The sequence below is a fragment of the Marmota flaviventris genome, chromosome 12 (genome assembly GCF_047511675.1).
Source record: "Marmota flaviventris isolate mMarFla1 chromosome 12, mMarFla1.hap1, whole genome shotgun sequence".
Lineage (NCBI taxonomy): Eukaryota > Metazoa > Chordata > Mammalia > Rodentia > Sciuridae > Marmota > Marmota flaviventris.
The window spans coordinates 19980274-20005565 of NC_092509.1; the positions used below are offsets into that span (position 1 = coordinate 19980274).

At 39.9% G+C, this 25292-nt stretch overlaps 1 protein-coding gene across 1 annotated transcript in view; it reads left to right on the plus strand.

Moving 5' to 3' along the window:
- LOC114106181 (uncharacterized) overlaps positions 1 to 20323 on the plus strand; it is a 28445-nt gene extending 8122 nt beyond the window's left edge. Inside the window, exons 4-6 of the mRNA XM_027953016.2 lie at positions 8406 to 8522; positions 16447 to 16550; positions 19687 to 20323. Of these exons, the coding sequence (XP_027808817.2) occupies positions 8406 to 8522; positions 16447 to 16550; positions 19687 to 19791 (326 nt within the window). The 3' untranslated portion in view covers positions 19792 to 20323. The remainder of the gene's footprint in view (positions 1 to 8405; positions 8523 to 16446; positions 16551 to 19686) is intronic.
- The last annotated feature ends 4969 nt before the right edge of the window (positions 20324 to 25292 follow it).

Here is a 25292-nt window from a genome sequence, read left to right on the forward strand (position 1 = left end):
TACAATCCTCTGAGGTCAGTGCTATCTTTATCTCCATTTTATAAATCGGAAAACTACAGTGGAGAGCAGGGAGCTAACTTGTCTAAGGCCACTTGGCTGTGGACCTCAGAACCTGGTGGCACCTCTGGGGAGATAGAAGAGGGTGCTCTGGGAGCTTCCATCATGGTTGTGTAGGCTGGGAGGGATAGGACAGATGGGATTTGACCTGGGCTAACTGAGCTAGAGCCTGCAGGCATGGCCACACACCATTTATAGTAGTAGTGGGAATACTGAGGGAAGATTGCAGGCTTGCTTCTGAGGAAAGCCATCAGGACTTGGTGATAGGGACATGAGGTCACCATGTCTGGTCTGGGCAGCATGTAGGAGGCCATAATGAGCCAAAGGCTTGCAGATGCACCTTTCTTGCTTTGCTGTACCCTCAGGCTTGGTTGTCCAAAGAGCAGAGGCTTCCTTGACACAAACATCTGCCTGACCCTCTCCTGGAGCTGTCATACTTCTGCATATTACTGCTTTCTCTTGCCCTTCCTGACTTAGCCATGGTGTGCCTGCTGTTGAATTACCTGAGAGCCCCATGCACCTGTTCCCTAACCCATTGCATGTGTTTTGTGCTTCCCCAGTACCCATCTCTGTTCACCTCACTCTGTGCACTTTCTGCCCTTCCCTTTCTGCACTCATTGCCTATGCCATAGTTGTGAACCCTGTGGCTGATCTCCCATGGCTGGAGAACCTGACACCATTGTTGATGACTGTGCTTTTGTCTTCCCCAAAGTCTGTGAAATTCTTAGCTAACAGGCTGACTTCCATCTCCACATCCCAGTGCCTACTATGGGGCATGGAAAGGTGAAAAGAGTTTATGGCCTGAGTCAGAAATGTAACTCCGGGCTGGGATCGTGGCTCAGCAGTAGAATGCTCGCCTAGCACAGGCGGGACCTGGGTTGGATCCTCAGCACCACATCATAAAAATAAAGGCATTGTGTTGTGTCCATCTACACCTAAAAAAAATAAATATTTTTAAAAAATAAAAAGAATTTAAAAAAAGAAATGTAACTCAATTAACTTCTTGTGAATTGGTGCTTGCATTGTGAACTTGGCCTGTCAAGAGGCATCTTACTGTCTTGCATTACAGCTGTTTGTAGATGCTTATTTTCCGTCTTAGCTTGTTTGTTCTAGGAAATAGTCAGGAGTCCTCAGACGTCCTTTTTTCCTTTGCAAGTGACAGCAGGCACTCATACTAAGAAAAGCTTCTGCAGGCAGTGATGCTGCCTGCTATGCTAAAATCAGCTTCTAGAAATTAAGATTCAGAACCAGAGTTCATAAGAAGGCAAAAAAAAAGGGGGGCGGGGGAGATTGCCAGAGATTCATGATTGACACATTTGGTATACATCCAAAGCCTGTCATTGAGTATTAAATTGTTCAAGAAAAAAAAAAAAAAAAAAACCACAAAAAAAACAAAACAAGAGCAAAAAAAAAATGCATTTAGTTAAAGAATTGGAGATTCACAATTGCAAGCAAGATTCAAATCTGCCCTTATAAAATTAAATTAAGGGCAATTATATTTGCTGGTGAATACTTTTATATCTCAATCTGATCTATCAGATTCTAAATAAAAATTAGCTACAAATGACATCTTTTAAAAAGTAATTGCTAAAAAGTTTTCCAAGCAATTTACATTTTATAGGAGCAAATAGGATAAATGGTCTTTGGGTATTAAGGTTCTGCAAAATATAATAGTTCTTTACATAAGAAAATTAACTTTTTTCCTATGTTCTATGTCCATAGTATAAACATAAACTATACTTGTGCTATTATCATCACTAGCTTTAGTTACTGGTGTACATCCTGTACAGGACAATGTACTTACGCTTTTCTCATGATCAATGTTTAGTGTGATGCCTAGACTATCTCAACTGCTCAATAAGTACTTGGATGAATAAATCAATGAGTGGTTACAGGCATAAATTCCAAATACATCTATAAATTTAAAATGAAAGTTGAAATTTTTGCCTAATTTTACTCTGTTGGGATAAAATTGATTTTTTTAATAGAATAATAATTTTGCTTCTCTGTGCCCATGTAGATATTTAAATACCAGGTGTCTTTTTTTTGTGCTAAATAAGTCACAGTTTTATTTTACATCCTAAATTTTTGCACTTAGGAAGACAGTGTGTAAATTGTGGTCCCAAGTCAATGTACATCCTCAGGTAAATGACTTGCCAACTCAGAAATGCCAAAAGTTTTTATTTTTATTACATGGTGAAGAAATTGAAGTGAACTATTAAACAGGGAGACCCTTTAGCCTACAAATATCCAGTTTAAACTTCCTTCACTCTTGTCTTAATTATGATACACCAAAGTTGACCTTGGACTGTCCTCTCTCTCTTCCCTGATTTCACTTTTCCTTTTTTCTAGGTTCATTCCTTAGAGTTCTTTTGGAGTGTACCCTGTAGTAACCTCCACAAGGGCCCCTTTCTATGTCTATAGCGGTCTACATTTTCTTTAAATTTCTCATATGCTTGATTAATAATTTCACTTCACATGAACCTCTTGGTGTGAATTTCCCTTGGAATATTGAAGATATTGCTCCATTGGGTTCAAGATTCTGTTTTTATAGTTCACTTGACTTTTCTAGTTAATTTTCCAAATTTATGACTCTCCCATACCTGATGATACTGGGGTATCTACAATTTCCCTAAGTTTTTCCCAGACAGATGTCTTCTTGGTAGGAATTCTATACAGGACTTAATAAGGGGCAAATCATTATGGTAAGAGAGCAGAGAACTGGCCATGGGCTAAATATTTTCCCAATGTCAGGAATTGTTTCAAATATTATTTCTAGTTTCTTCATAAAGAAACATTTTGGGAGAGAGTGTTTTGCTGGAAGATAAATGCCTGAGCTTTGCTGGATGTGGGAGGAAATAGATATGGGATGAGATTTATTGGAGCCATATTGAAAACTGATATGTTGAGCTGGGGATGTGGCTCAAGCGGTAGTGCGCTCGCCTGGCATGCGTGCGGCCCGGGTTCGATCCTCAGCACCACATACAAAGATGTTGTGTCTGCCGAAAACTAAAAAAAAATAAATAAATATTAAAATTTTCTTCTCTCTCTTTCTCTAAAAAAAAAAAAAGAAAAAAAAAGAAAACTGGTATGTGTTAGTGACCCCCTATTTAATCCCTGTTATTTATTCCTTCTTGCAATGGCATATTTTAATTTTAATGGGGTCTCTAGAGAAGGGGAGAAAAATCATACCATTGGTCTTTTAGATTAAGCCATAGTCATTGAATTTCACTTAAAATATAAGTTTAATAGCCCACAAAATGATCCAATAAGATATATGTTTATTATTATATTTTTTTATTATCGAGAAAATGATAGACATCTATTTTTTTTTCTCTTTTTGGGCACTAGGTTTTACAATGACTGATAAGCCTAAAATGAAAAAGATAAGATCAAAAAGGGGTTAAAAAAAAAGAGAGAATGAAACAGTGTGAAAGGAAGAATGAAAGGAGTAGGAAAACTTCAAGTTGGTATTTTAGGAGGAATCCAAAATGAGCTTTCTTTACGCAGAGGGGGACCTTTTCAAGAATCAGTTGTGTACAAGGCCCACATATCTTTGAAGCTTTTCTCTGAAAACCAGATTCTCCTTCTGAATAGATGTTTGATTGAGCTCAATTCAAAAGATCTTATCTCCTTCGTTGCAACTTTCTCACTTCCAAGAAATATTAGCACATTCAGATGAGTCAGAAATCTCTAGCATCTCTCTGGTAACACATTTTCACCAGTAAATACATCCACTCCTCTCATGCAACATCATCTGAAGTGTTTCAAGAAAAGCACATTTTTATTATATGTTGAGTATTGAATTTTGTGTTTGGGAAACAATAGTGACAAAGAGTCCCTCCTCATACATAGCTCAGGTTGTCATTGGGGCAACAATAAGGAACAGGTAAACCAATATCTTGGTTGAAGAAAAATTGCACTGAGGGAACAGGATTGGAATGATGAGCAGCAGGAGGCCTTGGGCAGTGCTTAGACAGGATGGTAGGAGTGGCCTCTTAGAGGAGATGGTATTTTTAATAGAAGAGGAATCTGCTTGATAAAAGTGAAACAGTGTTATCTGGAAGGAAGTGTGTACAGGATATAATCATCAAGTGATAAAAGTTCCTCTTTTACCCTTAATTTTAAAATATATTTATGAATTTCATATCCATTTAGGATGTCTTCATGTGCAGATTGCAAGTCTCTATTAGATAACTTTTGCTCATGGGCAACCTCCAATATCTGCCTTCAGGAGGTCATGAAGGTATGCACTTAACTTCTTGGGAGAAATAAGTCCTTTAAATCTATAGCAAGTGTGTGCATGGGAAGAGTCTCTGTTTTCATCTGTTGTATGAGTATTTGCGCTGATGTAAGATTTGGTCAACCACTGCCCAGGGCATTTCAGACCAGTTCAAAAATCCCTGAAGCTCTTGAGGGCTTTGATTCTATAGCCAGTAAAAGAACTCAGCTCCATTTTATAGTTTTGTTGATATGGAAAAAAAAAAAAAAAAAAAAGCCTAGACCAGCCCATTGTACTTGGGGTCTCTTCTGGAAGATCCAGGATTCCAGATCAGCTGGGACCTTTTGCTTGGAACATTCACCAAGATTTGTTTCTTGTGCCAAAGTTCCAGAGTGTGGACCAAGCAGGAGCTGGACTCTGTACACACTGTTCAAGTGTGTACTTGGGTTCTTCTCTTCTACTGAATGACCCTGTTCCTCTCAATGTCACGGGACACAAACAAGGAAACCCTTGCCATTCTCAGCTCCATGTCTCAAAAAAGCTCAGGCCATCCCAAAGATCCATACTGGCATTCCCAAATCCAGGGTGAAATTTGGGTTCCTGTAGGTTTAACCTGATAGGGAACTGTCTCCGTCATCTTTCCAGGACGTGTCTAATAGGCTCCAAGGAAAATTCATTGAGATGAGAGATATAGACATCATTCCCTGGAAAGAGCTTTATAGGAATGGGCTGGTTGATTCTGCCATCCCCTATTTATTGTGAAAGAACTCAGAAGCTGGTCAATATGGCCTGGGATCCATCACTTAATGACTTATTCTTCTGCATGTGAAGTTCAAACATAGGATAATAACTTAGTGTCATTTGGTGCCATCAAAATAATACATACTTGGTTTGGAGCTAGTCTCTGGTTAGCTGTCTGACTTCAGACACATTTCTTACCTATAGGATTGCTTGAGGATTGAGATAATGTATGACTTTACTCATAATAGAAGCTGTACTAGTATATATTCTCTTTTTCAACAACACAGTGGCAAATGTCACCTTACTCCACTGGAAGACCCTGTAGGTTTGCTTTTCTCCTGTTGGTGCTAAGTGGCAGCAATGGCCTGGGAGGCATGGGAGCAAAGAGTCATTCTTGAAGAATGGGCACTGCTTTTTGCTCTGTTTTCTTTTTCTGCATTTTCATCTCTGATTGGTAGCTACACCAGGCCACGTGTTGTCACTGAAACAGCTTCACACCATAGGATTGTACTGAAGTGTCCCTCTCAATAGCAGTTGCCTTCTTGGTCCAGTGAAAACAGTGATCTGATTGCTGATCCCATAGCTGGGCTCCTAGCAGGACTGCAATGACTGCATTTCCACAGAGCTCCTCCTTTTGAACCAGCACTCATTCTACCTACCTGGGCTCAAATACAGATTGTCCTCATTGATTTCTTTGTTTGCTTGGGTTTCCCCCCTCCATATGATAAAGTCTTGAGAGTGGAGACACAGATTTATTCACGTACACATGTGTGCACGCTTGCACTAACTCTCTCTCTCTCTCTCTCTCTCTCTCGCTGTCTCTCTCTCTCTCTCTTCCTCTCTCTCCAGGGTCTCCTGGCTGTTGTGGCCATCTAGTTTAAGGGATATTAGAGTTTGTAGCTGGTTTAAGGCAAATTATAGCCTGAATTAATATCTTTAGATACTTTTCCAACAAAGGTTGTATTATTGTGTTTAACAATTCATAAAAACATGCCACATAGCATGAGTGTTTTTAATGATTAATTTTCGGTACTGAACAGCTAGCAAATATTTGGCTAGAATTACCTGTGCTTAGATGCTGTGCAATTGAAAGAAAATTCTCCTGTGGATGTGCTATTTATAACACTACTTTAAAATATTATCTTGTTCAAATGCAGCATCTCATTAGGAGTTAAGTCCTAGAACTACCTGACCCTCCCCCCAAAAAAGTACTCCTTTAAAATAACATGTTGTCATGGTAGTGTGAAAATGTTAAGGTGCTATTGTCCCTCTATGAAATGAGCACACTACCACAATGACTTCAACTTCTGTGGTGAGAAATCACAAGTCACGCCACAAGTCACTCTCCGGAGTTGAGAAGCCCTCATCAGATGGTGGAACAGATCACTGTTTTCTTAAAGCTTTAAGGTAAAATATTACATGATAGAGCACAAGAAAACATGGGACTTTAAAAAAGCAAATGGATAAAATCTGTCATTTCAAAAAAAACCCCAACATTATAAAGGACTCTTCATTTTTAAAGGAAAATAATGGAGAAGAAATGTCGGGCACTCTGGTTTTCCTGAATGGATTTTAGCTCATATGCATCACAAGCCATTTTTTAGGAAAATCAAATTTTCACACATTTATAGAAATAATTTGCTTCAGATCTGCAATGAAGGCTTGAAGCCACATGTGTTTTGGGAGCTGCCAATCCAGGATAACGTCTAGAGTATCTTTTTTTTTTTTTCTTTTAATACCTAAATTAGATCTATGTGGAGTGTGGAAACAGCAGATAACTGGCAATGTAGAATTGGCAGAAGGGAAAGAAAAAAGAAGAAAAAAAAAAGGAACTTTCTTTAACCACTGCCCCTCCCCCCAAAGTAAAATGACTGTATTGTGCTTTTATCGACAGAGTTACATGCAGCAGTGAATGCTTGAATCATTTCAGAGATAATGAGACATTATGTGTCTTGGTTCACTATTTAAAAATATAAAACCAACAATTACAGATGGAAACTATTCATTTGGAGATTTAAGGATGGGAAAAAAAGCAAAAAAAAAAAAAAAAAAACAACAACCCATAGTCTGAGCATACTGTAGATAATTTAGCCCATGCAGTTCTGATTTCAGATTCCAGAGTAAAGAGGTGGGTTCATTTACAGTGAAGAACATGCAGCAGGGAGAGTGTGCTGTGGGTTTGGGTTTGATTCTGACCCAGTCCCAGACTTGAGCCCCCTGGTCTGTGTGCACAAGAGGTCACAACTGCCACCTCCCCAGGTTTTAATTCTTACAGTAGCATCCAATAGCAAGAAAACCACTTGCAAAATAAATGGTGCATCAAATGGAGATTCATCTCACTAGACAAGCCAATGATTGGCAAGAAATATCTCTGGCAAGAAATGTCTCAAGTCTGGCTACAGAGACCTTAAAGCCATTCTGTTTGAATCATCTGAAGTCTGGGAGGGTGAGGTAGTCAACGTCTAATTATTGAACGTAAAGAATCCTTTTCTATGTATTTTAAGCACATTTTGTTGGAGGAAGCATTATTCTCAATGTGCTCATAATCTGAAAAAATTATATCTTCAGTGTTTAATAGGCATAAAGTTAGTTTTATGCATGGAAATTAAAATGTTTGAGGCATTTGTCCTGAAATACATTTTTTAAGATTATCAATTTAGACTGTAGAGTTGCAAAATCTTAGACAAAGATAATAAACTTCTGAGTATTTCTGTTCAGAATGAAAAAAAAAAATTCAATAAATTTAAAAAAACAGTATATTTTTATGGGTTAAAATGTTCACCTAAGCAAAGGTAAACTTCCAGTTAATAGTAGTAATACTAATACCAGTGTTATAAAAGTTTTATAACTCAATTCAAGTATGAGAATATATGCCCTTTAAAAACATTAAGCTGTTATTTTTATCAAAAACCACTCACTTTATTCTAATACTTATGAAAACAAATTTTGCAGTTTTTTAATGGTTATCTATTAATTGAGGGATTCGCTTCTACTTCATAGAAAGCATCAATTAATACCTTAAAACATTAATCTTTGTTTTACATTTTTCTCCAAAGAAAATGTGTTATTTAGAAAACAAACATTGTTGCCTTGTGATCAGGGTTATTTTTTTTCAAATGAGCCAACACAACGGAATAAAATATACGATCTGAGTGGCTGAGGCTGACTCACTTCCTGTTTCAATAACAAAAATGTCATCAGCTAGACTCCAACCAGCACAGTTTGTCACTGTGTTTGTGGCTTTATTTGTACTTGTTGCCAAAGGTTCTTAGGGAAAATACACTCATCATTTTCATACCAGAAAGGAGACTCTCAGTGAGCAGATTTGGCTACGGCTGTTGCCTTGTATATTATTTATGTTATAACCAATGCTTTCTTAATGCAGGGAGAATGCTTGTCTGGCTGCATAAAACTACTGGGAATTCACAGTTCACTCATGTCACCAAAGTGCTAACACCAGTGGTGGTTTTCCAAAGAGTGAGCAGTATGTTCAAGTGGCAAGGTAAAACATCACAGCTGAGAATCAAAGGCCTAAATGTTTGCCTGCCTTATCTAAGAGACTATTGGATCTTGGACTTTCATTTAACATCTACAGATGATAGTACTGAATAAGATGATCTCTATGTTTTCTTCTAATAAAAAATTCCAAGATTCTTTTCCTAGAATCATGAAACTCAGTTGGCATTCTTTGCTTGGTCAGTGTATAATGTTCCCTGAATTTAGAACTTGATCCCCTATCGATTCACTGGTCTGATTTTAAATGATTCATCTGCATGAGTCATTGCCACATGACTCTAGGATTGGATGGCTATCTACTGCATTGGTACTACCTTTTTTTGCAAATTGCAGTAGCTCAGCTGCTAAAGATTCCAGACTGTGCGTGCCCCTGGTCACATCAGCTGCAAGACCGCATTCAGGGCTTGCAAGACACACCTGGAGGGCTTGGGAAGAAGAGGATCCAGGTATCTAATTGGACTCCCTAAATGTCATTCCAGGCTGTCTTTGAGGTTTACGTGGTTTAGGACAGATTCTCAGGAGACAGAGAGGCATTTCAGGAATCCTCCAGATCTTACCTGAGGAAAGCCACTCTGGTGACTCATCAGGTGTGACATTCCCCTTAGAGTCAGAATGAAACAACATCCTATTCAAGAGAAGAGGGACTTTCCTGCAGCTGATGGGGAAACTTAGACAAAATCCAAGTCATTCTTTTGCCCAGTTTTAGAAATCTCCATGCCTGTATGGAAGCATATGGATCTTAATGATTTCTCTTTCAAAATCCTTGTAGAGAATGACATTCTGGCCATGTTTCTCCCTCAAATGTGTCTTAAAAATTCATCAGAGTCTAACTATAAAGGCACCACCCAGTTGTAATAATTAGCATCTTATTTGCATTCAGTTTGATTCCAAGTTCTACATAAGTGTCTAATCTGGTGATATGCATTGTGTAATTGCTAAGTAAATATTTGCCATCCGTTACAAAGAATGAATAAAATGGGCACGGCTGTTTTCCTGTCCTTGTAACCCAGGGTTTTATTCTTCATGAGTAGTGTGTGACTATAGTCAAATTAGTGGCAACCATAACCATCAGCCTTGCATCATGGTATTATGTTCCTGTGACTCCCTTATTGATAACTGGGCATCCACTTTGGACTCAGTTACAAAAACATTATGGAAGACTATGCTGCTATGTATCTACCAAAAATGATGGGGATGCCCTGTTTTCTATAAAGCTTGACATTCCTGAGGAAGGGGGTTGCAGCTATTGAAAAAAATACCATCCTCAGGAAATGAGTCCGCAACCTTGTCCATGGCCATGGACAATCAGGCACAACCTGGGGATACTGAAAAGTGTTTGAACCAATGCCAGGGTTTCAACCAATTCAAGAGTGACTTGGTCCCTCCCTAGCAGTCAGAAGCAATTTGGGTCTATAGGTCCCATGGATAACAGGAAATATCCAAAGTCTACTCCTGCATTGCTTTGGTTTACCAAGAGTTTATGGGCTGAGTATCAACTGGTGCTGGTCATTTCCAGTTTTGCCCAAAAGAAACCAACAGTTCAATCATGTAATAGTCTCTAGCTCCTCCTTCCCCTTTAGGCCTTCTCCCTGACAGTCTGTTCTTTGCTCCCAGAAATAGTCCTCCTACCATAGATTGATTGATGACTGCAGGCTACTTTCACTTCCCATTTTAAGATTTTAAAATTCCCCAGTCTAGATTCTCACTTTAGAATCTTTGCTGTAAGCTTCTGATCCTCAAATCCTTCTAGAGCCTTAACCCCATTACTCTGAGATCACCTGTAAATACAAACTGCAGTGTATCCTTCCCAGTCTGGAACAGACTAGCTGTTCCTAGACACAGCTCCACTTCTTCCCTTTTGTGTATTTCTTGCAAGGACTGTGCCCCCACTGCCTTTGCCGACTGAGGCCTTTTCCTCACCCCAGAGCCCTACCATGCCTCTCCCAGCTACCTCTTTCCAGCTGTCCCCTATCTGATAGACCTCTTCCCCCTTGGCCTGTTAGCAGCACCTGAGTCTGTACTGTTTGAGAATGATCTTGTGATCTCTATTTTGAGCTGCACAATTGTCTTTGGATATGGGTCCCCAACATAACTGTTTCCCTGCAGCCCAGTTCACTCATGGCTCCATGGCTTGGCAGAGAGAGCTCTCAGGCTGAGTGACCATGGACCAGCCTGCGTCTCTGTACCTCAGTTTCCTCCTCTGTAGGAGGAGAACACCAAAACTGACCTCATGGAAACCTTGTGAGGAGAGAAGGAGAAGATGAACGTAAAGGACCTGGTAGGAGTTGACATACGACAGAAACTCAGGAATCACCTCCTACTGACACCTGAAGATCACAAGAGCAATTGGCTCATTAGCTTTCCCAGGGAAGGCATTTCTGCTCCATGTACTATTATTGGTATCTCTGATTTGGGGTTCTGAACTTGTGTGCTTCACAGGGGCTTCAAGTCCCCTGTGTCACTCAATAGTGACAAACCAAAATAAAAGATCTTGGCAAATGATTAGCAGCCATTCCTGCTGCTGTGGTCATAAACCCTGTTGCTATTTTAGGGCCAGTATTGTTCAAGCTGGATTTAGTTTTCCTTTGCTGTCTATTTTGGCGTTGACTTGCTCTAAAAGGGCAGGCTGCACATGGTGTGTCAAGCCAGTGGCTTGTCTGTGGTCTTTGTCCAAGTTTACTCAGTGAGGAGATCAGCAATAGGAAAAATAAAAGAACCTGAAAAAAAATCACCTTTCATTCAGTCTTTTTTAAAATATATTTTTAAACAAAGAGATGTCTTAGAAAGTGTTTTGCTTCTACTTGTAAAGCCAGAGGAAATAAGATTTATGTAGTAATGTGAATTATTGGAAGAAGAGAGAAGGAGTGAAGATCTTTCTACAATGTCTCTCTCTACATATACAGATCTCTTGCTCTCTTTATATATATGCAAGTTTTTCTGTGTGTGTGCACGTGTGTTTACCCATGTATGTCTGTATACGTATATGTAACATGTGTGCCTATGTTTGTGTATGTCTGTATTTGTGCATGTGGATGCATGTAGTTCTTAATCTGCTCATCTGTTTTCTGCATAGGATGAATTTTTGAACCCCAGAAAAAAAGTGTTTTCTTAAACTTATGAAAGAAATCTGTCAATGTAAATTGGGGGGATTAACATCTTGTAAGTATTTTAGGTTATTTTTTTCAAGTACTGTTTACCAATTCTGAAATTCCCTGTCATGCAGCTATAGGCACCTACCATCCTGTAATAGGACAGCAAAAACATCACATTTTATTTGTACTTCTTCTTTATCAAACTGTGTCAATAGAGTGAGCTTGACAAGTGACAGTTTGCCTTTTTACTGCAGAGGGTCTGCTGTGGTTCAGCATCTAGTGCTTCTGTTCCTAAGAACCTTAGCATGGGATTATGTGGTAAACCAGGGACTGACGTGAGGAGCTTTGGCTGTGTGATGCACCTGGACACCACATGTTAAGCTAACAATGACCCTTCCTACTCTCAAGGGTTGGAGTACTTTTTATTGGCCATTCTGAAGGGAAAAACAGTGTCATTCCCCATTTCAGGACAGGTCAACCTAGTGAGAACAGTGGCAGGATGGTAGGTGTGACAATTATTCTAGGTGTCATTGGCCATGGCCCTAAGAAAACAAAGGAATATGTTGTAGGTTACAACTGAAAAGGTTTGAATCATTATCAGAATCCATCAGTGACACATGCCATGGCTAACTGGGTTTACAGGAAACACATTCCCAGGTGAAAAAACCTTTGGCACTCAGTCCAGACTTTCAGTTCAGAGGACACTGAGTTCCCAGTACAGGGGAGTGGAAGGTGATGTCATCCAAAAGATATTGCCTTGCTTCCAAATTAGTAAGGGTGTTCAAAGTTCTCTAGTACCTACACACAGATGAAAAATGCGTCTCTGAATAGCTATGAGCAGCTTTTTGACAAACAGATGTTCCAGAAAAACCTCATGTATATAGTTTCCTTTAGAGAATGCTCCATGGATTCAACATGTACATTGCAAGCCTATGTTCACTTAAAATTTTCCCAGAAGATATCGTTAGGAGTGAAAAATCCAAAATTAGCTCTAGGCCAAAAGTGAATAATTTTGACAGTCACTCTAAGATGGTTTATATTTTTGGAACCATATATGGGTGAAAGTAACGATTTCAACAAGGGGGAAGAAGGAGGGGAGGGGGAACTTTTAGCACACAACAGAAAAAAAAATGCGTTAACTTTCACATGTGAAAGAGGCCGAATTCTCAAGACTTGCTAAATGAAAATCCAGGTAGTTTTTAAATTCGCTTTCACTAAAAGTTTATTTGAAATGCTTTATCAACTTTCAGGGCTAAACCACTAAACATTGCTTCCACTAATTAATATTTAACAGTTGGCTAGCATTTCTCTTCTGCATGTGTTCCCTTTTCATAACTAAAAACTAGTCAAAATTTAATTGAATTTTGATGATAATCTTAATAGCATCATTCTCTACATTTACTCCTTAAAGCAATTTCATTTTTGCAAATTGCTTTTGCATTCTTTATAGCTAGTTACATAACTTATTTTGCTCAAAGAGTAAATTAAATACTTACTGATGTAAAGTTGTTTTGCTTTTTCAGAGTAAACACAAATATGTCAACAAATGCATAGAAAAACATATCATTTCGACAGGATTCATCAGTGTTCATTATTAAGTATCTCTTAGTACTATTTCTAGCAGGGTACATAAGCCTTCCTCATAGTTCTGGGAATGGGCATTGGAATAAAGTACTAAATTATGGCTTTTCCAGGCATGCACTGAATCTAATCACCTGTTAGCTGACACCCCTTACACCTCAGAAGCTGATGAGCATCCAGATGGGGCTCCAAATTTAGAATTTTGAATGATATCCTAGGGGTCTTGGGCATTTAAAAATCACTTTGCAAGTCTCATCAATTTTAGAAGAACTTTCCAAAGTGGAACAGCAGCCAAGAGGAGCAAACTTAAGCAAACACCCTCTTTATAAGAAACTGAAATTCTCAGAGAGAAAATACTAATAAGTGGAAGCAATAGAGGAGTGAAAGTGAAGAATGGCCCTAGGAGAGAGTTGTTACTATTACTACTGTGAAAGACATTTTAAAAAAATTCTCTAAAGCGGTAATGTGTTCGGGGGTTTGTTTCCCAGTGGGTAACTCTTTAGCAGGGCTGGGTTGAAAGTCATAGCTCTAAAGAGCATAAGTACAGCTGTGAACTTGGACATGCCCCTGAGGATGTGATCCACCTCAGAGACTCAACTACTATGTAATTTGGGGTGCGGGGTTCATTGCACCACTCAGCAGCCAGCTGCTATGTCTTTGTTATCAGTTTTGTTGAATGTCAAAAATCACCTATTTGGAGAGAGGGGTGAGCTCTGAGTGGTTAGGAATCAGTTCCCTAAGGCTCATCATCCTCTCACTTAGAACAGCTTCTTGTCTGTGGGAAAGGAAGCCTTTAATACACTGATGATGGCATTGGGAGGCACCGCAGGAAATGCTGTGGCCCAAAGTTCCAATGGAAACCTGGGGGATTTTGGCCTTCAAGCAGCCCCGCCATGGTTACCACTCTCTGAACCTGGCCACTAGAAGTGTCTTCCTGCATGCACCTCCACCTCTAGGCCTTAGCTTATCTTTCAGCTGACTATCCTCAATTGGGGTGACCTTCCCACCAGGACACCACTCATCAGAAATGATGCCCTCTCATCTCCAGGTGTCACATGTATGCTCTTCCTAAGGACACCATGCATTTCCTACTCTAAACTATCTGTGGCTCAGGTTGGAGCTGGCAACACACCCACTGGTCGGCTGAGTAAAGTCCTAGTTAAAAATGTACAACTAACAGACTTAAAAAAAAAAAAAATCCTAGGAATCTGACTTTTTTTCTTACTGTAAAAATAACTAGAGTTCAAATCCAAGTCACAAAGGCCAATGGTTTGGACCTTCTCAGTGATTATGTACTTTTAACAACAAGATTCACTTGTTGATGTAAATGATAATTGGAAGCATGTAGAAAAATATCATCACTTTTTCTTAGCCCAGGAGGAAAGAAAAAGCCATTCACATTGATTTATCAGGAAATATGCATTGAGAATTTTTAAATAAGCAAAAGTCACAGAAATTTGGGAAGTCTGAGAACATGAGCAACTCTGGGGCAGCTTCTCAATGCAGGCAACTATTTTTTAAGACAGTAAACATGTAAGTATTTATGATATGCATGGTCTCTTGGTAAATGCTGTTAATAAAAACAAAGTTACATTTGGTCCCTCTTCTCAGGGAAACTGCAGATTGAGGTAATGGCATGAAGTTAGATCCTACAGGACACTTGACTATGGTAGGCCATGGTTCTGCCAGTTAACACTGTCATTTCCTTGTGCAGTCACATGGCCATTATGTAGCTGATTATTAGGATACACATAGAATCCTCTAAACCTTTGGTACTGTGTCCACTGTGTTCATACATACCTCTCTAATACTAGCACTTCTTATTTCTGCAATAATTCTCTACCAACACCCTGTATCACTTTAGGAGGGCTGAACAGCATTACAACAGGAGGGATCTAATTCAAGAAAGTTATCTTTCTCCAAATTCTGACCTAGTTGAAGTGCTACCTTGTAGTATGTATTCAGATTCCTCAAGTGAAATGTACTGCTGCATGTTATAATAAATTCACTTGCAGAAATTAATTTAAAAAAAACCTGTTTCTCACCAAATCTAAAACTTAGAGATATAAGAACCAGCATTCTTACATCTTTTTCAGAAGTCCTGGGGACTTGAGTTCTTCATTGACAAAGGGGACTGATACTGGCTTATCATTTTCAGAGGCGGTTGGGTGATCATACCTGCTTCAGGAATTACACAGGCATAGACCTCTCCTGCCCACGATGATGCAGAGCACTACAAAAAGTCATTTTATTCATATTTTAGACGACAATGAAAAGGGTTTCATAAGCACTTAAAATCCAGTGTGCTGGGCTGCTTTCCATGTTGCTGGCTAATCATCTTCATTCGAGGGTTAGTGCTGATATCAAAATAATATCCCCCACAGCATCGATCTTCTCCCACCACCTTTCATGATCATAGGCAACCCCACTGGCAATAGCGCTGGGTCTGTGGGTGGGTGGCTAGAGGACAGGCTGTGCAGAGTCCTCCAGTTCACACAGGCAAGGCTGGGTTTTTCATTGTGTTCTGTGACTTCTCTTTCAAGAGCATCTATTACTGGACTGGCAGGCCTCCTTTACATAACCCTTCATTCTGCATTTATATCCTCCTGGTCCTCTAATAGGATAAAAAGGAAGAAAGGAGGATAACAGGAACAAAATTTGCTTTTGAATATAGTGGCCTAGTCTTCTCATGGGGTTCTTAGGGGTCCATCTTTCTTCTCTACCCTACCTTCAACTCTCAGTGACCTGTTTCTCAGTGGAGTGTGGACATCCGGGATGATGGGTGCAGGCTGCCAGAGATAACCTACTGCAGGAATAATATACTTAATTGTGACCAAGCTCTGGCTGTACCACCCAACTTTATTGGTTTTAGTGGGTTTTAGAACAGACTGAAATTTGCTTACTTTCTTAAAGTCTCTGTGGTTCAGACAGTGTAATATGCTTGAGTTCTTCCGGCCTCTGGGGAAAACCTATACCCACTTGAATTAAATAAAAGAAAACTACCCTTCAACATAATCCTAAATGAGAAGTAAGAGGCATATATTCACGTTTCAGACATGGTTGGGAACATAGCCACACATTCTGCTGTCATCTTTCCTTTAAAGTATGGAGCCTAGTTCCCTCCATTTGTGTGTAGGCTGGGCTCTGTGACTCCTTCTAGTGAGTAGAAAGAGATAAAGTGCTTACAGGTGTGTGTTGGACCTGCCTAGAAGCATATAATTTCTCCTTTTATTACAGGCTCAGAATTACTCACTCTGGGGGAGGTCAGCTGCCATACTGGGAGGACACTCAAGCAGCCCCAAGAATGGAGGCCTCTGACAGAGCCACATGAGATGTCTGCGGTGAGTTGGTGAGTCCAGCAGCCCCAGGCGAGCCTTTGGAGAACTGTGATCTCATCCAGCATCTTGTGCTCAATCTCGGGAGAGATCCTGAGTCTGTCTCTTTTCCCAGCTGAGCTGCACTGGGAATTCCTGCAATCTATGGGCATTCTTGACCCATAGAAACTGTGAGATCATATAACTTTTCTGTTTTAAGCCACACTAAATTTTGAGGTAGTTTGTTACAGATGGGAAAAGCTGATGCTATTGAAAGACAGAGCTGTAAATGGAAATCCTAGGAATTTATTCTCATTGTCTTGACAGTGCATGTTTAGATTTTTGGAAGGACATGCACATGCATATATCATGTATTGACTGAAGTTAGTATTGTGTGAAAACCTGAGGGTATGTGTTTCTGAAGGTTATTTCATCTCTCCATCTTCTTGTTAGTCTCATCACTATGTTTGCATTTCCAACAAGAGAGACATACGTTTTTCAGGCAGTAATCACAGACACCATGTATCCTATGTGGTTGAGGGCCAAAAGAAATATAGTAGTACCTTTCTAGCCATAAACAATAACAGACAAATGGGGACCATTTTGCATGAAGGAATTCAGAGAAGTACAGGAATCACCTTTTAAAAATATAATTCAGCCAAATATTTTTATTTAGTAGGAATGAAAATGTCTTGTAATTCTTGACTTTTTTTTTTCTCATTTCTCTCCACCTTTGGGTGATCCTCATTGTTTCTAATTCTGTGTTGTTTAGATCATTTTAGCAGATGGTAACCAACTACCAGACAGATCTCAAATTAATAGCAAATAGTAAGATTTCCTTGGAGGCATTTTGCCAAGCCCCCTCAACCTGAAACTGATGACTCTGAATGTATGTTGGGTGTGGGATGGGGAGGGATGGATGGAGGTTTCTGGGTAATGCAAGATATTTTAGAACTCGGTTTTTAAAAACATTACATGATAATTCTTGTCCAGTATAGAAAAAATTAAAAATTTAGATGAGCCAAGGGAAGATAATACAAATTACAATCACACAAGCTAAAGATAATTGATATCAAGATGTCAAGCTGGTCATGGAGAGGAGCACCTGGTTGAGGGCAGGTCAGGTGGAACTCCTGGGACTTGAGGCTGCCTGGGGAAGGAGGAGCACCAGACCTTTCTCTAATAGACAACATGATGTATAGAACTAGTGGAAACTCTGAGCACTTGCTAACATTTCACTGCATATAGCCATCTAAGTTTTCATCTACGTATTGTGTATTTACTTCAGCAGATAACTTTAGCCTATCAAGATAGAATAATGCCCACCATACTGTTTGACAATCAGCTTTATTTCCTTTAAGAATACATTACATGGGGCTGGGGATGTGGCTCAAGCGGTAGCGTGCTCGCCTGGCATGCATGCGTCCCGGGTTCGATCCTCAGCACCACATACAAACAAAGATGTTGTGTCAGCCAAAAACTAAAAAAGAAATAAATATTAAAATTCTCTCTCTTTCTCTTTAAAAACAAAACAAAACAAAAGACTACATTACATGGGCTAGGGTTGTGGCTCAGTAGTAGAGTGCTTGCCTAGCATGTGGGAGGCACTGGGTTCGATTCTCAGCACTATATATAAATAAATAAAATAAAGATCCATTGATAATTAAAGAAAAACTTTTAAAAATAAATTATATATTTTTCTGTATTAGTGAATAAATATCTGTTTAATTACAAGGGCCACATAATAAACCACTGTATAAATGAGTACTCAGTCTATAATAAGTATTCCCATTGCTAATAGGAGGAAAGCAGAGATTAGAAATGCTGGATTATAGGACGTGCTTTTTGAGGCTTTTGATATATTTTGTCCAGTTACCTTCAAAAAATCTATGTTGATCTGCACTCACATTGCCTGTGTTTTGAAGTGGACATACAACTCTAATTTTATCAATCTTTCAGCACTCTTTGTTTGTTCCACATTTTAAGCAATTGCAAGCTCACACATCACAGTGGTCCTCCAAACAACGCAACATCATCTTGACTCATTGGTTAGACAGAAATTCTACTGCTTTGGGATTGAAAGAGCTTCTCCTCTTATCTGTTCTTTTGCCCATTTTATCTGTGAAGGAAAACTCGGCTTAGAGAAGTTAGATAAATCTTTCCCAAATCTGAATCCAAGCTTAAGGTGATTGACTCCCAACCCCAGGAGCCTGACTTCTATGCGCCATTGTGTCTGGTCTCTCATATGTTCCTATCTCCTCCCCACCTGCCCAAGATACATCAGGAGCTTCCAGTATGAGCCCTGGCCCCCTGGCCCCTATTATTATGCAAGCTTCAACCATTTCCCTTGATCCTATTGGACAGGTTCACTTGAAACACTCTATATTTCAAAGCAGCTAGAAGATTTTGAATAGTTTCAACACAAAATGACCAATGCTTCAGATGATAGATATATTATCATGATTTGATCTGTACTCATTGTATACATGTATTAAAAGATCACATGCTCCCTCATAAATATGTACGATTATTATATGTTAATTAAAGAAAATAAAATTAAGAAGTTAAAAAAAACCACTATAATTAGATTTACTTAAATTTTTTTTGTTAGTTGTAGTTGGACACAATACCTTTATTTTATTTACTTATTTTTATGTCGTGCTGAGGATCAAACCCAGCACCTCCCATGTGCTAGGAGAGTGCTGTACTGCTGAGCCATAACCCCAGCCCTGATTAGATTTACTTTTAATGCATAGAATATTAGAGGCTTCTGAAGGCAAATACTCTTCAATCTTGTAGACATTAAACACAGATATTTTTTGATATGGATTTTGGTATAACATATCTATGATACACATGGATGTTCTATGAGAAAGAAATCCCTGGTAACTAGGCCTTTTCTGTTGCTGTGACAGGGTCACACATGCTACAAATGAATAGAAGTGTTCTCTTTGTTTTCTTTTCTGGCTCTGCAAACATGCTGGGGGTGGGGGGATGGGGAGCCTCTTTCAAAAGAATCTACTACTCTGGTTTTTGGTACTTGTGTCTTCACTTCCATGCAGTGTTAGTCACGTAGTAAAAGGCACATCTGTGTAGGGGCTTGAGCATCTGCCAGCTAATGCACTCAGACAATTTAAATGACTTCACGTTATTCCACTTTCAGGATGTAGCCCCAAACTGTCACGGCTGGGACAAGAAGGAAAACCCGACCCTGCGGCAGATGACTTTGACAGTGATGCCTCACAAGGACGTGTGCCTGCAGAATTAAAACAGGGTTATGTTGACACTTTCTAGGCATAGTTCCTACCTGTTACCTTCACTTGCTTTTTTTTTTTTTTTCCTTCCAAATCTCCAAGTTTCTTTAAGAGATCCCAGGAAGTGGGATATTACCAGTGGCATGGGGAGTCATGGAAGTTAAGGAAGGAGTTGGCTGCACACCTGTGTTCTCCATGTTTTTGCTGCTACAGCATCCTGGTCACTACTGCTAAGATCACTGGTCTGGATGCTGTGTCCCTCCAAAATTTACATGTTGAAATGTTACCACTAAGGTGGTGGTTTTAGGAAGTGGGGACTATGGGAGGTGGTTAAGTCCAGGGTGGAACCCTCATGAATGGAGTTACTTTTCTTATAAAAGAGGCCACAGGGAGCTGCTTCACCCCTTCTGCCATGTGGGTGAAACAGAGTAGGTGCCATCTGTGAAATAGGAAGTGAGCTTTCCCCAGACCCAGCATCTGCCAGCACCTGAACCTTGGGCTGCCAGTCTGAAGAACTGTGAGAAATAAATTCCTATTGTTCATAAACTCCTTGTTTTATGGTATTGTGTGATATTGGACTAAATGGGATAACACAGTGTGTAATATGTTAAACGCACTCCCCCACACACAATTTCATAACTTAAAACAGTTCTATTTTTTTCTTATGATTTCATGGATCTGGTACTTGGGAAAGGCGCATGTGTATGGTTCTTAATTGGGAATCTCTCATGTAATTGCAGTCAGATGTCAGCCAGGGCTGGTGTTCAAGATGGCTCAGTCATATGGCAAACATTTGGTGCTGTATGATGGCTGAGAGCTTAGCTGTGTCTGTCAACTGGAGCACCTGTGGTGGTGACCTTCCAGAATGCCAGTGTCAGGGTTGCTGGGCTGATTACATGCAGTTAGCTCGCTTGCATTCTGTCCTCAAGCAAGTCCCCTACAGTCTGTACCACCTTCTCTGACTGCTGTGGTTTAGATATGAGGTGTCCCCCCAGAGCTCCTGTCGAAATGCAGTAATATTCAGTAGTAAAATGATCTGTGAGATTGTGAGAGCTGTAACCTGATCAGTCCTTTCTAATTTGAATGAACTGACTGAGTGGACAGCAGGTGGGGTGTGACTGGAGGTGGTCAGTCACTGGGTAGAAGCCCCAGGAGGTGCATCTTCCCTGCAGCCTCTTCCTACTTCCTCTCTCTGCTGCTTGACCCCATCACAAACTGAGCAGCTTTCCTCTGCTAGGCCCTTTCTCCTCCATGTGCTGCTTCACTTTGGGCCTGATGGGAAATGGAGCTGGCCATCTATGGACTGAGGCCTGTGCTACTGTGAGCTAAGTAAACTTTTCCTTCTCTAAGTTTCTCTTGTGGGGTATTTTAGTCACAGCAGTGAAAAAGCTGACTGAAACACGGACCCAACTTCAGATGTCTTGCAGAGTCATGTCCAGCATAATCTGTTAGTTGAAGCAATTGCACATTCAGCTAGGGTCAAGGAGAAAAATCTTGGATCCCACCCACCTCACAGTGGAAGAAATGCTAAATAATCGGGCAATATATTTTTGAAATGGCCCAATTAATACCATGTTATGCACTTTACCCTCAAATTAAATGGTGTGGCTTTTGAAGTCAACAGATTGACACCAAGGTGCGAACTATGAGCTCATGGTTGAATATAAAGCACTTATTATTTCTGTTTCCAGTGAGCATATACTAAAGCTCCAGAAGTTAATGACTTACCCAGTATTCCAGGATGGGTGATCTTCCTCCTCTATAAAGTGACCATCACTTCTACTCACATGAATTGTTTGGACACTATTATCCTTACAATTTTATCAAGTATTTGCTACAGTGAGGTTGTCCAAGAGAGCTGCATAGCAGCACTCAAATAATCAGGCATTGTTATTATTATTAGCAATGGGAATGGTCCACTCAGATCTGTCTAAGTGGCAGGTGCTACATCTTGATGTGGCACACACGTCAGGTGGGGGATCAGTAATTATAATTAAGCTTTATGCAGGATGTTTCTGACTGCCAACATAAACGCATCTCCCCATAGATTAGCTTGCGAGAAAGTTTCAATTATGGACCTAGATTCATTTTCTATTGGAAGATAAACACTGAAGTAGGATTTCCTGCTGAAGTACACTTTGCTAGACTGTGTCTTATGCCTCAGCTTATGAGTATCTCACCACTAGAGGTTCATTTATTTGTTCAGTTGTACTTTTAAGTTTTTGATGTTAGCTTTTTAAAAATCTTATTTCTATTGCTTGAATGTATGCATATCAAAAAATTTACTATCAACCATTTCAGTTGTACTGCTCACTGGTGTCAAACTTATCTATGGTGCGGAGCGACCATCACTACCGTCTACCCCATCACCTTTCTCATCTTGCAGAACTGAAACTCTGTACCTATTAAGCAATATACCCTTGCTTCTCCCTCCACCCAACCCCTGGCAACACCATTCTATTTTCTCTGATTTTGAACTACCCTATATAACTCATTTCAGTGAAATCATACAGCATTTGTCTTTTGTGAGACGTTTGTTTTATTTACTGTAATGTTTTTCACTTACTATTCTGTTCCCTTTCTTTTGAAGATTGAGTAATATTTCTTTATGTGTAGTTCCACATTTTGCTTATCCATGCCTCCTTCAGGGGGGCACTTGCACCCTTGGGCTATTGTAAATAACGTTGCTGTGAACCTGGGTGTACAGCACCTCTTCAAGACCCTGCTTTCAATTCTTTTGTGTATGTACCCAGAAGTAGAGTTTCTGCATTTAACATAATCCTATGCTTAATTTTCCGAGGAACTGCCATTGTGCTTTCTACAGTGGCTATGCCATTTTACACTCCACAGGACATAAGAGTTCCAGTTTCTCCATATTCTCACACAAACGTGAGTTTTACAGGAGGAAGCAGCTTGCCTGTCCTCTATTCTCTGGTACCTTAATTTCACCAGCACATTTCACACTGTTTTCTTTTGAGAAGAAAAAGCCCTCAGTCTGTCTCTAAAGAATCCTGTTTTCAAGGAAGCACATAAGAAAAAAAAAAATAGCTCAAATAAGCCAGAGGGGAAATGCACCTTGGACAGACTTCTGACCTGAGTGAAGTGCACACCTATTTTGTTATTAAGCATAGTCCTACCTTTCAGCCAAGCTTCCTCACCAGCTAAAACAACACACCGACTGTGGACACTCTGACATAGTGTCCCATTCTGAATGTCCCCTCCTATCACCAGACAGGAATGAGGATAAAGCCTGCAGTGTGATCCCTGTAATCCAACCTCCTTGATGCTAAATCCTCGGGAACTTAATTATTTACCATCTCCGTTTGCCACTGACCTCAAGGTTTCTGTAAATAAAAAGTAATTGCTTCCCACAGAAATTAGGGGATGTCTCCTGTAGAAATATCATAAGGTAACAGATTTCACTGCTCAGAAAAAGGATACAGATTAATGGAATTTTTCAGGTGGTCAGGGAATTAGACACCCATCCTTAGATCAACTCACTCTTACATGGAACCAGGACACAATATATTTTAGTCCCCAAAGGACCAGTATAGAAACATTCTAGAATTTATCAGGCATATTTTTTATGTAATTGCTTACATACTTTTTCATGATTAGTACCAACACTTCTCTTGGAGTGAAGAGTGTTTTCAAGTGTGTTTGTTTTCAGAATAAATCTATTTCATAGCCCATTATTATCCCTGAACAATATGTACTTCATAATTTGAAATTTAAATGTAGAAAGTAGCAAGGACCTTCGTGGACTGGTGGAACTGGACAGGTTTTGAGACTTGATGGAAGGTCAGAGAGAGATGGTCAAAGGTATTTAAGGTAAATGCTGGATTAATTCATCTCATGGTGATAAAAAGGCTGCCCTAACAGAAAGTTAACTGGATCTGTCTCTATTACTTCCAATTTTCTGAACATAATAAGATTATTGAACTTGAAGCTTTGTTGACAATGTACTAAGAAGAATTATTAATTGTATCTACCTATATTTATATTATCTAGATATGTCATTATGTGAGTTCAAGGAAAATCTTTGCACTGAGGAGACCCCAAGTTCAATCAAAATGACTGTTATCTTGGAAACTTGACTCCATCATGGTATAAACTGTAAGAGCAACAACAGGATAGCAAGCAGGGCACCGCTCAGTGGGAGGAATAAGCAGATGGAAAACAGTGATTTTGCACTTTTAGGGTTGATAGGAGTCAATTATGATGTAAGTATGCATAAGAACTTCTTTATCTTTGGAGGGCAGAGGCTGCTATTAGTTTAACACAGAATTTTCTGCAATGCTGGTGTTCTCCCTGAATTCTCCAGTAAGCCTTGCTCAGAACAAGTAAGCCTCAGAAGTTGCAGCTCCAATCAGCATTTTGAACTCCCAGCATCAGCAACTCCCTGGAAGATGGAGAAAGTATTACAATGAGTGAGAGCCACAGCTTCTACACAGAGTTCCACTCTCAAAGGAGAACATCCTGAATAGCTCTGGTAATGCCTGGCCATAGCTTTTCAGGTGGGGAAATCATTTTGTCCTATGGGTTTAGCCTGGGGTTTCAGTAGCAAAGGCAAGAAATCATTCAAACGATGTTAAACAAACCGGCGCTAAGGAGTTTGTATTGGAAGATACCAAACCTTAGGACAGGAAGCAGTGTCAGCACCTGAGGACTGGGGTCTGGGACTAAGGATCTATCTAGTACAGGCACCTGCCTTCTTCAGCGTCCACGGGGTCTCTCTTTCTTCTGTGGGTGAAGCCACAGTTTTCACAACACGCAAAGTTCAGGAACTCAGCTTTTACTGACTAGAATTCTCCTCTCCTCTTTAAATTTCCAACTTCAACAAGAGCCCTGCTTTATTCCATAAAGGGGCGCGCGTGTGCATGTGAGTGTGCGTGTGTGTTCGTTCCAGACAGTGCCAGGGACATAATAAGATTCATCAGATATTCTCATGATTATTGCTGTCTTTCCTTGTTCACACACAACAACCTTTAAGAAAATTCAATTTGGTGTAAGTTAGAAAAAGTTTTGATTTTGACCTGCACGAAGGATCTGAGACCTTATCATGGAAGCTGCTGGCAGCTGGGACGCCTTCTACACAGTGAGGCTTCTGTGATGAGAAATTCCCTGTCCTTGTGTACCAGGGTTGCAAGTCCCTGCCTTACATAATGCAACCCCATTTTTGCTGCTGAGGTTCAGGTCCTTCAAATTTTTGAAAATGCAAATCTGTAAGACCAGTTTGAAGCATTGTAGGGAGTGGGGATGTCACTGCAAATTCTGGGCAAGGAGGATAGGAACTTCCAGCTCAGAGCTTCCAGGGCTCCTGGGGCTGTCTGTGTTCTCCACGTGCAGGTGAGTGGCTGGTATTGTGTATGTGCCTGCTTCATTAACCCATGACAGATTGAGCGGAAACAACACTTTTTTTAAACCTTCCTAGTTTCTCTCTCAGCAAAATGACATTACTTTAAAAAAAAATTTTTTGAGTACTAAGCATATGGAGTCTAATAAATTATATCTT